The sequence below is a fragment of the Rhinopithecus roxellana genome, chromosome 11 (assembly GCF_007565055.1).
Source record: "Rhinopithecus roxellana isolate Shanxi Qingling chromosome 11, ASM756505v1, whole genome shotgun sequence".
Lineage (NCBI taxonomy): Eukaryota > Metazoa > Chordata > Mammalia > Primates > Cercopithecidae > Rhinopithecus > Rhinopithecus roxellana.
The window spans coordinates 34,129,046-34,141,901 of NC_044559.1; the positions used below are offsets into that span (position 1 = coordinate 34,129,046).

At 45.6% G+C, this 12,856-nt stretch overlaps 1 protein-coding gene across 32 annotated transcripts in view; it reads left to right on the forward strand.

Moving 5' to 3' along the window:
• The window catches only part of TCF7L2 (transcription factor 7 like 2), a 222,108-nt gene that overhangs the window by 183,340 nt on the left and 25,912 nt on the right, over window positions 1–12,856 (forward strand). For all 32 annotated transcript variants that reach the window (XM_030940926.1, XM_030940906.1, XM_030940927.1 and 29 more), the window contains one exon: window positions 12,396–12,528. In XM_030940926.1, the coding sequence (XP_030796786.1) occupies window positions 12,396–12,528 (133 nt within the window). The remainder of the gene's footprint in view (window positions 1–12,395; window positions 12,529–12,856) is intronic.

The window sequence follows — 12,856 nt, forward strand, 5'->3', positions numbered from 1 at the left end:
CTAAGAAATTTGTTTTGAGGGATTTGACAATCTTGCAGATAAAGTGCCTGCCTCCTGCACTCTCGGTTGATCATTTTCCCTCATGGCTGACCGTAATTTCTTTGCTACTCTTAGCGGCAGCTCTCTCCCTCCTGCCCAAGGTAACGGGTGAGGGAGGGGACTCTGCTGAGGTGCCCTGAGCTGGCTGGGGAACATGGACCTTCCCCCTTCCTTCACAGATTCTGTAGTGGCAAAGATTAGAAAGTAGAAGGAGTTTTTAATTTTTTTTTTTTAATTAAATCTGCAACCAGCTGAACTCTAGATTATTAGTGGATTTTTTGTTTTTTATTTTTAAGATTTTGTAAGGGATGTGTGTGCAGGGGGAAGGATTAACACAATAATTCTAGGCAATATGAGTGACAACTTTGAGCATTTTGAGCCTATTTGGCCAGGAATCTGGGGCCATTTCGATCTTTTTAGATGCTTTTTTTCAGTTCTTTAAGTGAAAGCTTTAAAGGGAGGGGAAGCTGGGAGGAAAAAGAAAAGTGAGAAAAGCAGAAAGGGAGGAGAAAAAAAAACTGGCCCAGTCCTATCTCGAAGGTACAGAGAAAGTTTTTTTAGAGGTGGAGAGAGGGAAAACCAAGGCTGTTATGTACCCTAGGGATACAGTTTTAGTGGGAATGGAAGATTTGAGTGGTAAGGGAGGTGCAGTAGCCTCCGGGGTCTCTCTGTTCCAGCAGTTGGGCGGTTGGCACCTCAATTTGAATTGCTGGGTGAGTAGTGGGGTGTGCGGTGTGTGTATGGGGTGTGCGTATGGGGGGATGTGTGTGTGTTCATGTCCCTGCTTATGGTATTGACCATTAAACCTATGCCCCCCCCCCCCATTTAGATCATGGGAAGGAAAAAACAAAACAAGAATAAATGGTCAACTCAAGCTATGCCCTTTCTCTGAGTCATTTTCACAGCAGTTTTTTGGGGAGGGGGAGAAAGGGTTAAAAAAAGATGGGGAGGAGAGAAGTCTGACTTTCATCACCGTCCTTACACTTCTATGGTAAGGCAGACCCTGTTCCCCAAGTACGGGTGAGCTGGAATCTGGGAAGGGGTGGTACGGTTTGGAATTTCTTCTAACAAATAATTTTTTTCTTCACCCACCAGGGTGGGCTCCATTGGAAGAGAGAGAAGGAAAACGACATTGCCTCATAGATGAGCATACTTTAAAAGCTTGAAAGTTTTGAGCGATAAGGCTTTTTTAACAGTAGCAGCGCTGTTTAAACTGTGTATTTTGGTTTCATATTTAATGCTAACTTTCTGTTGTTCCGTCTTTAGTTGTCAATCTCCAGATTTAGATGCCGGCTTTTTAGGGCTATGGTCTTGCTTGTGGTATGTTTTGTAAACTTAATAGAAAATGTGTTTGGGAAAAGAGCCTGATGACAGCTCATTGTGCTGTTAATGATTAGGGAGAAGGCCCTTTTGCAATATGAATTTGGGGTTTAGGATCCATTATACTCTCTTCGACTGTGTCTTGATATCTTTTCTTTTAATTATTATATTATTATTTTATTTATTTATTTATTTTGAGACGGAGTTTCACTCTTGTCGCCTAGGCTGGAGTGCAATGGCGAGATCTCGGCTCACTGCAACCTTCGCCTCGCGGGTTCAAACAATTCCCCTGCCTCAGCCTCCTGAGTAGCTGGTATTACAAGCATGCACCAACACGCCCAGCTAATTTTTGTATTTTTAGTAGAGAAGGGGGTTTCATCACATTGGCCAGGCTGGTCTTGAACTTCTGACCTCAGGTGATCTGCCCGTCTTGGTCTCCCAAAGTGTTAGGATTACAGGCGTGAGCCACCGTGCCCAGGTTGAGTGATTATCTTTTGCCATAAGCTCTAAGGGGATTCTCTTGAATTTGGAGGCAATTCCTTAATTACTTTTATTATTACTTTTATTATTTGTGGTGTTATTGTAATTCCAAACAGAAGTAATCTGCAGTGGTCGATAAGCTCTTCGATCCAATTTTGGGGTGAGAAGGAATGAAATATACCATAGTCTTATGTTTATATTTTCAACATCATGAATTAAATTCTGTGTGTCATATTAAAACACAAGATCATAGATAGTTCTCTAGTTGAGCCTAAAATAACAATGGGTGTAAATTTTCGTTTTCCTTTCTAGCTGTGTGCAACTTTTTTGGTTCAATCTAGGATTGTGTAAACTGTCAGGAATGGTGGGGAAGAGAGTGGAGGCTGTGTTGCAAATGTGGACATTGTGTTACTGCAAATATCACACGCAGTACAGTCTCCCATCTTGAGGTTCTAGACTCTAGTTTTCTCAAATTACCTGTGTTACTTAATAGTGGTCCTGTTGGCTTGGTGGGAGTAAACCACTATTCTTGATGTCTTATGAGAAGGGAGTTCTTTGAAACTGTAAATTCCCGACTCCAGTGATACAGATATTATGATCTCCGTATTGTCACAACAGGCTGCTGCATCGGCATTTTCTGGAAGCAGCAGAGCCTGAAACCTTGTATTCTTAGGGAAACCTCCCCTTTGTGGTTTGGGGTTGTTGGGGACCTAGCTGAGCTGTGTAATAGAATTCTTTCCTTCTGCAATATTTTGGAATGTGATGAAATCCTGACATGCCCTCCAGATTACATACTTCTGCACACACTTGAGGATTTTTGAAAAAATTCAACTTTGCCTGGGTCACTCCCTCGTTCCCTAAACTTGCAACACATCACCTGGAGATCGGAGGGACAGCAATTGTGTTTACCCTCTTCGTCCCATGGTGACTCGGCGTCATTTTCGTGCATGTTATTTATTCTGACTGCAGATGCCCGTTAGAGGATGCCCACGTTTGGGATACTAACAAGGCAGGATAGAACAGAACAATGCAGTTCTGCCTTTGTGTTCGTCTTCCCTTCCGTCAGTCTTTGCTGAATCACAGGGTTTGGGCATTTGTATTTGTTGAGCCACATGAGTGGAAACGTTCATTCTTCCTCTTGGCTTACCTCCTCTTTTCTATGGGGGAAATTTACCTGATCAGTGAAGGAAAAAAGCTGTTTCTTGAGCTTTTCTCAGACTCCATGGAGTAGGCATGATTTTCAGATAAGACTGAGATTTGAAAGTTAGGCACAGGGTATACAAGAAAAACAAAAGAGCTTTTTATGCAGCTGTTCCTTGTAAATAAATTAGAAAGTCGGTGTCAGATTTTGTTCACTATTTCTTTCTTTAATTCCTCAGGATGTAATAACCATTATGCTCTTAAAATTTGCTCTACATCAAAATTGGTGATTTCCTTTCCATTATATTTAGGAATCTCTAGATTTGGGGTTGTTGTGTTTGGTGGCGAGGGGGTGGTCTGGAAATCATTATTATTTGTTAAAAGTTGTTTTGAATTTGAGCTTTTGAATTTCTTCATTTGGGATAGGTTCGATTTATTTCTGGCTCGGTTTTGAAGATCCGCTCTCCTAGAAACAGCTGTACTCTCTTACCCAATTCCCAAACATTCTCTGCAAATTCGGACACTTAACAAGATTGATTATGTTAACGCTAATCATTTAATACCCAAGTAGTAGAGAAATATTTGGCGGGAGGGTGGAGGTTGCAGATTCCTGGGAAATTACTTAGGGGTGAAGTGGCTGGTTCTTCCTCACTGAGACCTGGTGGAGGATTAGGACAGAGGGCCCCGTTGTGCCTGTTGCACCCCCTCACTGACCTCCAGGTTGAGAATTTTGTGACGCTGCCGGAGGGAGGCAGAGGCAGGCAGGAAGAAAACCCTGGAAACTCGCTGATCAGGGGCGAGCCTGGACTGGGTGGGCTAAGAAGTAAGCTTGCAAGTGTTTTAAAGGTTGGCTGGGGGAGGCACAATGGGATGTTTTCTTTTTAATTGGAAAATAAATGAGAATGAGTGGAAATAAATTATGTTTAATGAACTTAACTGGAAGTAATTGTTCAAGAGCCTGTGAATGCACAGCTTTGCTGGGTCAGGCCTTGGCTGCGGTTTTCACAAAGCCAAGCAGCTGGTGTACATCTTTATTTTCCAGGTTCGAATGTTCCTCTATTCCTCCATCTCAACACCTTCTTTATTTTCCAGGTTCGAATATTCCTCTATTCCTCCATCTCAACACCTTCTTTATTTTCCAGATTCGAATGTTCCTCTATTCCTCCATCCCAACACCTTCTTTATTTTCCAGATTCGAATGTTCCTCTATTCCTCCATCCCAACACCTTCTTTATTTTCCAGATTCGAATGTTCCTCTATTCCTCCATCCCAACACCTCCAGCCCACCCACCACCTCTCACCCCCCAGCCCTTCCATCCTCCTTTCGAGGATTGAGAAAAGGTCTTTAAGAGTTGAACTTGGTCCTCTCGACCCTTCACATTTGGCAGTCTGTTTGGTGTGTTACCAGCTGGGTGGTTATAATATAGAAAGGGCTAACCCCCCCAAAAAGGTCAAGGACTTGAAGTGATCGAGTTTGTTCTAGGTATTTGCATGTGTGTGTGTGAGAATTTGGATGAAAACTGACTGCACGTTTCTCCTCTCCCTGCTTGCTCTGTTCAGTCATTTCCCAGCAAGGAGAATTTTAATGCCTGTGTGAATCCATGAGAAACTATGAGTCGGCAGAATTTCACAGACGGCAGGGAGAATCGTCTCTCTTCCTCCTCTTGCTGTCTAAATAGATTTGATTCCAGAGAGAGAGAGAGAGAGAAAAAGAGAAATAAAAGCCAGCCATTGATAATTTACAAAACAAATAAGCAGCACCCTTCCTGGGAGGCTCTCAGGGGTTGGAGATGCTCTGACGCTCTAACTCTGCAGCCTGCGGGGGTAGGTTCTGCAGCAGCCCAGCCGGAGGATGCAGGCTGTGTGCTGTGGCTGGCAGGGTGGGCTTTGCTTTTCTGCATCTCACAGGCAGATCTCTTTTCTCTTACCACCTTGTGTCTTCAAGTAAAACTCGAACCCTGTGAAACCTTCTGTCTTTTATTTATTATTTCCAACAGGCAGTGCTGTAGCTATCAATAGAAGTCTTGTCCAGGGAAACAATCCACCATTAGCTGGGAGCAAGGCCTTAGACAGAAAGGAGCAACATTCAACTAAGAAAGGACCCCGGCCACGGCGCTGGATAGGTCCTGTCTAGCTGCAAGGGGAGAGGGGCACGGGCCAGGGTAAAATGCTCTGAGGAAGCCCACCCATTTGGGGCCACGGGAGGAAGTCATGCCTGCTGTTTTTTTTCTGTGTATATATAGGAGGTTTGCAGGATGCAAAAGCAAGTGTTGGGCTGCTGGGTTGGGATGGGACTGTCCATGCAGGGCTGGGCCCAGATTGCACTGGCTGTGTATCCTGTGACCATCCCATCAGCAGAAATAGTTCCTAACTGCTGAGGTCATAGGTTGTTGGGGACAGGAGGGTTACCTTGGCTGACTGTTCACCACCCTCACAGGCTGGAAAAACGGGACTAGTTGAGTTGCCAAAGGGTGGTTGATAGATAAGAAACAGTCCTTCCTTCATTGTGTCCCCAACCTGTCCTCTTCCCCAACTTGCCACAGCTTCAGTGACGTGAAATTTTTATTAACGTTTTAGCTGTTGCCATTGGTCTTGCTGTAGCCATAGCAAACGGCATCTGGAAAAATGCATAGAGGTGGACTATAAACCCATTTTTAAATGTAAACCTGGAGTGAATACTGTCCCTTCCTCATGCTGATTTCAGCCCCTGGGAGGGCTGGTAAGTGAAGACCCCCAAAGACCTTCTATGCCCACCCTGAGGAGGGGAAAAGGCTGACAAATGCTTCTCTGTTGCTTTAGTTTTATTGTGCGGAGCTCCTAAAGGCACTTTCTGGCCCCATTTTCCTTCTGCAGAAAGAGGCAGCAATAGGGGCGTATTGAAGAGGAGGGCCAAGGGAGACACCAGGGCCAGCACTTGTTGAAAACAACAGACACTTGTTTTCAGTGTCTGTTGATTAATAGGTTGCGGAGGTGAATGGCAAGCTTTCATTCCCTCTAGGTTGCCCACAGTTATAGAGGCTTGTGGGGTCGGGGTGAGAGGGGGACTAAGCAAAGGGATCTTAGAAGTGCCTTAATCAATCTTTCACTTGCCAGGTTCCAAATGAAGAACAGCGTCTGGATGGGTGTGTGGGCGCTTGGCGATGAGGGTGGCATGGCCAAGTTGCAGAGGGCTATGCTTAACGGTTCTTGAAAGGTCAAAGGTCAGCCACAGGGGCTCCTCACCCTCCCCATTCCCCCCCACTGTAGTCGATGAATACGATGAATACTTTGGGTGGAAGGGCTTTGTGTGCCTTGAGGGCTGTTAAAGGACCTTTTCTTTATAATTTAACTATTCAATGCTGAAAACCCATGGAACCTAAGGAACCAGACAGAGGAAAGCTTGGCTTTGCGAAATAGCGATTTCTCCAGGTAGAAAGCATAAAGCCCTGAATGATTTAAAGTCAGATGAGGATTTTTGTTCCTTTTAAATAGATACTGTTTACTTCATTTAATGGCTCGGTTTTTTGGTGGCCTTTTTCTTTAGATTCTTGTCAGCCCAGGACTGACCACGTAAAGTGTTTTTATCATCTGAATCCTGCTGGGCCGATATATTGCGTGTTTGTATTTGAGAAGCAGAAACATCCTATTAAATGTCTTTATCCCCTCCATCCCCAGTCCTCTTCCCATAATCAGCCACATGTGTAAAAATCCCTGCTAAAAATACTCAATGCCCTGTGGCAAGGGTATGCCTGGCTAAGGCAGGGAACCCTGAGCTCCTCCTAATTTGGGTTTTGGGGGTAATATCTGCCGAAAATGGTCTAGGATGCAGCGATTGGTAGGTGGGAGTTTGAGGACAGATCCCACCGAGAGTCCTGAAGCAGTTGTGTCCAATGGGAAGGTTGGCCCAGGCTGATCTCATTGGGTGCATCTCACTAGATGAACACAGCAATTAACCCCATCCCAGTAATGCCAGTTTCTGCAGACTGGGACAGTGCAGAAGTGGGGTGGTGGAGGCAGGCAGGTGAGGCTGCAGAGCTTAGAAACACCACTCTCTCAAGGCATGTAACCTGGAAAAAAAATGTCTTTACCTACTGCGTGGAACTGATAACAAATGCCGACTACTTCATAGGCCCATTGTGAGGATTTCCTAGAATAAAGCACACCATGAACTCAGCACAGAGGCACACAGACACAGAGCCCAAGGCACCATTGAACAGTGGCCACCCTGAGCTGTGCTGGTGTGGATGGTAGTGCTTGAGGGGTAGCAACTGGTCAATCCCCATCCTACCCTCATTTCATCTAGAAAAGGTGTTCTAAGCTGATGGTGGTGGTGTGACTTCGGTAGCTATAGTATAACAGTTTTGAAATTGTGTGAGTTATTCGTATATGAGTGTTTGCTGTTTTTGTGGCTCAGAGAGTCCATTTTCATCATGTTTTCAGAGTTCAGTACAGCAACGCAGGCTCTTCACACAGCTCTGCTTGACCATCACTACCATGACCTTGAACGTTGGTTTGCTGTCACTGGTCGCAATGACTTTGTATCCCCATGTAGTTTGGAAGATGTATTTAGGTAAAATAGTTCCCAAAAAGGCACCTGGCCTTATGTCGAGCTGTTTCCCTTGCACATTGGGCTCTGTTTATAAAGAGAGAAAAAGAGGAGGGAGTAAGTACTGCAGGCTAATGAGCCCACCAGCACCCCCAGCATGGATAGTTACTGCTAATTTAGTTGCCATGAATGCATTTCTGGAAGGTTGTCTATGTTGCAACCAAGTTACTTTTCACATCTGAATTTTCTTAGGGTGGTGCGGTTTTGAATACAATTCTTAAAGACCTCGTTAGAGAAGTGGGAAGTGTTCAAAGAGAAGGAGATCGTCCAAGGGGCATCTTTCTATTTGGATTCTTTTGTGTTTCATTTGTGACAGCTCTTACTTAAAGGCCCTTGCCCTGATCTGGAAGGGACCATGATCATCTCCACCTGTCTTTTGTTTGTTTGTTTGTTTAACTTTCAGCTCCTCTGTGGCAATCTCATTTATTGGCATAGTAAAATGATGACTCTTCTCACAAGAGATATTAAAATATATGGATTAATTAAACACCTCATTTTGAAGAAGGGTACGTGCCTGAGGAAAGTGCCACTAATCATCTAGAACGATCTTGCCCCATAAACAAACATCCTTACCTTTGAAATCAGGAGTGGAGTCGTGGCTGTGTGTACCCCTCGCTCCGTGAATTAAATCAGAAGAGGCTAGAGGGATAGTGAACTGAGTCATCATTGGTATTCATCGGATCGCATTTTCAAAGCATCTTTGTATTGCACATTTAGCTTGTGCCTGTCACTGTGCTAAATACTTTACATGCAAGTTCTCATTCAGTTTTCACAACCCTGCGAGGTAGACATGATTCTCATCCTGAGTTGACAGAGACAGAAGGGAAGTCTTGAGAGAGGTCACACAGCCAACCTGGTGAGGAAGAATTAAAACCCAGGTATTCCTTGAATTCAGTTCTTGAATCACTGTGTGCATTGCCAGTTGCCCCTAAAACCCTTTTAAAGGCACAGTTGTATTTGAGATAGTGTCTGCAAGGGTATTGAACTGGATGGTCCGGAAGGACCACTACGCTCTGTTCCGTGATTCTAAGGAGATTACCTTTAAAGAGCACCGCCGTTTACTTGAAGTGAATCTGTGATTGGCTTTGTCTTTCCCTTCGAATGCTTGCAGTTGCAATTTGGTGGTTCTTATGCAGTTTAGGAGAATGTGCTCTCCATTCCACAGGCTGGTCACTTGGGAGGACACAGAGTTCTAAAAGACATAGTCCTTGTCCCTAAGGAACTTAGGTATAGTGGGACCAAGAAGGGTGCACACACCCCCCCAGCAATGGGCATTGTGTGGTGTAGGAAGAAAGGGTTCTGGGGTCTGAGGCCGGAGAGACATAGGCATTTGCAAGAAGAAAATCCTTCCATTATAGAAGATTCCAGGTAGAGGGAGGTTGGATGGAGTGGCAAGTAGTCCCTGGTTTTGGCAGGTATGACCACAGAGTTCTCCTCTCTTGCAAGGGAACCCATGAGCTTGGACAGAGAGGAAGTTCTGTTCTTTCACAGGGACCTGCCTGGCATGCAGTTGAGGTCAGAAAGGAGTAGGGCTAGTCCTAGTACAGGTCCCATTTTTTCCCCCTAAAGCCTGGCAGCACCTAAAGCTTCCAATTCCCTACCACCCCTTCCACCCCACCCCCACCCCCATGATATAGTTTTGACTGAACAGGAAAAAACTAGTTGGCTAGGCTCAGGTGTGCAAAATAATACTGGGAGAGGTGTTGGTAGCCAGAACACAGGGGGATAGAACCTTTTGTTGGAATCGCCTTCATATGTATATCTAAGAAGGTGGAGACTTAATTTTTAAATCTTATGCTCAGTGAACTCCATGATTGCCCAAATGCTGTCTTCCTCTTTTGTTGTAAAGTAGCGAAAGAGGGTTTTCCCCACATCTCCCCTTAGTCCTGCTTAGAAGATGGCTGTGGGATTTGTGCTTCTTTACTGTAAACAGATCATGTCATCTGGACAGCTTCTTCTTAGCAGTAAAAATAACTTTACTAATAAACCACTGTAATAGATAATAAATAACAAACTTATGTGCTAGGTTATGTGCTAAGGCTTTTCCTGGGTTCCTTAAGAACTAGGACTTGATTCATCATCAGAACTCATGGCTCTTTACCTCTGTGCTTGCCTGTGTGCATGTGGTCCTCATGGCTGAACACAAGAACCACCCACAACACCCAGGAAGCAGGCCCAAGATGCTTGGGTCCTGAGTCCAGACCCACTGTGAATGAATCAGGGCCTACTGAGATTTCCTAGGATCGGGGAATCTGAGTGAGTGGGAAGCATCCTGGGAGATGCTTGACTCGGGGCTGACTGCTGCTGGTTCTGATGCCCACCACTAGCCCTTTCTTCTCCCATGTGCTGCTTCTCATGGCTGATGGTGGTCCTCCTCCCGTGGTACTTGATCAGTCCTTCCACCCCTGAGTGATCGTCTTCCCTTCTCTGGGCTATGGGTGGCTCTCCCCACTGGCCCCGGTGTTTTTTCACACTCACTTTAAACTGTCTGGAGCTGGTCTGCTTTCTTTCATGTCAGCGGGTATGTATCTTTCCAACCAAAGAGAAAACTTCGGGAAGGCAGCAACAGCCTTGCGGGAAGACACGCAACAGCGTGTCTGTCTCTTTCCCTCCTTTCCTCTCCTTTTCTCTTTTCCCTCCCCACCTCAGCACACAGTGTGGGAGCTTCCTTGTTCCTTATTTCTCAAGTTGTCCTGAGCAAATGTTCTTCTTAAGGAATCCTTAGTGCCTGTCCATGAGGTGCCAGCACTGGCCATGAGGTAGCAGCCCTTCACCCTGGCCCTGGCCTGCCCAACCCTTCATGGCTGCCCCTTCTGTGGAAGTGTTTCTGGTTTCCAAAGCTCCCTCTGCTTTGGTGGCTTTTAACTTACTTGCTTTGATTGCAAAATGGTAGCATATAACACAAAGCTCCTATAAGCAAAAAAACTAGTTGGCTAGGCTCAGGTGTGCAAAATACTACTGGGAGAGGTGTTGGTAGCCAGAACACAGGCGGATAGAACCTGTTGTTAGAATCGCCTTCATATGTATATCTAAGATGGAGACTTAATTTTTAAATCTTATGCTCAGTGAACTCCATGATTGCCCAAATGCTGTCTTCCTCTTTTGTTGTAAAGTAGAGAAAGAGGGTTTTCCCCACATCTCCCCTTAGTCCTGCTTAGAACATGGCCGTGGGATTTGTGCTTCTTTACTGTAAACAGATCATGTCATCTGGACATGATCTCCCCTTTCTCCAAGAGTCCAGTTATACATGGGAATTGGTAAACCAGGCTGTTGGAAATGTTGACTTCTTTTTCTGCAGTTTTTTTCCGGGGCATCTAGAGAGAAGGCCTTATTTTTCTTTCCACACATAACCACAAAAAAGTTAAAAGCACTTTTTAAAAGATGCTTTCCCCCTCAGTTACCTGTGGTAAGAAATGCTGTTCCTATATTACATTCCTTCCTCACCCATTAGAAAAAAAAAAAAAAAGAGACAAGAAGAGAACCAGTAAAGAGAACTAACTAACTGCTTAGTGATCCCTGAACTCAACAGGCGCTAGTGGGCAGCACTAGAACCTTCCTTCTTTTCTTTTAATGCAATTCCTTTTCCTTGATGTTAATGCAAGTTGTGCCTTCCTAAAAGTAATAAAAGGAAATGAAGACACGTTCTGAAATGAAACTTGACTCTAATCCATTCATCATCTAATACTTGCCTCTTTATCTTCGCTGGTACCTAATCTGGTTAAATGTCCCTGTTGTAGGATTTTAGTGAAAATCCTCTATGGGGAATAGGGTTTTTTGCAATTGGATTACTCTCCGTAAATGGCCCAGTAGTTCGCTTGTTTCAGCTTAATTTTTTCTTTGTGATCTTGCTGGGCTAAGTTATAGCACAGTGTAGTGGAGTGGGGAGGGGTGGACTGAGCAGGAGGTGGGGAAAAGAAGAGGAGAATAATTTGGGAAAGCCTGGGTATGGCAACTAGAAACATTTTTTAAATGCTTTTCTTCCCCCCACCCCGTCCTCTGCTTCTCTCCACTGACCCACCCTTCCCAAACACAAAAATGCCTGTACTTTGTTTTCTAGAACTGCCCATTTCTAAAATGTGCGTACCTTTTATTCGCCCAATTCGTCATCATCCAGTTAATGTATTAGCATTCCCGGATGACTTTCTAATGAAATTCCTAATGAATCAGGGCTGCTGTAATCTGCATAGAATATGCAGGTGATTGCCAGGCAGTTTAGAGCTTTCTGGTAAAGTTCACACTCCCACCCAAACCATGAGTGGGGCTTTGCATCCATACTGTCTGAGAAGGACTGTAGCATGCCTGCTGTTTCTAAGGGCAGGGAGGGGATAGGAGCTGTGGAGGGCGGGGGGAGGGTGGCTAAGGAGGCTGGCTGGGTGGGATTTGGGCCCGGCCGGTTTCTTATAAGTGGTGGTTTTCCTAGATGGTCCCCTGTGCAGCCTGCCTGCCTCCTGGAGGTGGGGCCTTGGGGTAGGAGGTCCCCACCACATGCGGAAACGCAGTAGGCATGGGAGATTAAAGTCCCCGCTTCCAACTCACCTGCGGACCGGAAAAGTGCAGACTCTTGGGCTCCATAATGGGGAAGGGATGGAGAAGGTATTTTAAAAGCCAGGCTTAGTGGGGAAATAAAAACTAAAGCAGACCCACCCAGAGAGCTGTCTTACAACTATCTATTTATTTGGACTCGGGGGAGTATGGGACGGGCAGCGTTGAGTGCATCTTAGAAAATCCAGGTGGGAGGCTGCAGTCAGGGGAACCTACGGGCCCGGTGCTCTGAAGACCTGGGCTGCCGGAACCGGCTTGATGGTGTCTTTCTCTGTTCTTCTCCCCACAGTCGAACAAAGTGCCAGTGGTGCAGCACCCTCACCATGTCCACCCCCTCACGCCTCTTATCACGTACAGCAATGAACACTTCACGCCGGGAAACCCACCTCCACACTTACCAGCCGACGTAGACCCCAAAACAGGTAGGCTATGGGCTTGGGAGCCAAGGTAGAGCGCTGGTCCTGGGGTTCTAGGGAATCTGTTGAGGCCTCCACAGGAACCCCAGGGGCCGAGCTGTAGGGGACTGGGTGGGAACGGTGGTGGGGGGCCCGTGTTGCTTTTTTGGGTGTTGAAAAGGAAGCTCTTTGGGGTGATTGAGGCCTGGTGTGGGAGTGGTTTTCCACTCCCTTTGGAGAAGTTCATTTGCAGTGTGAAATATCTCTTTATGGCTTCCAGTACCCCTGAAGGGGCTGTCTTGGGAACCCAGCTCTGAGTCCTCAGTATGTTTCAGGAGTGGCTTTGAACTCTAAG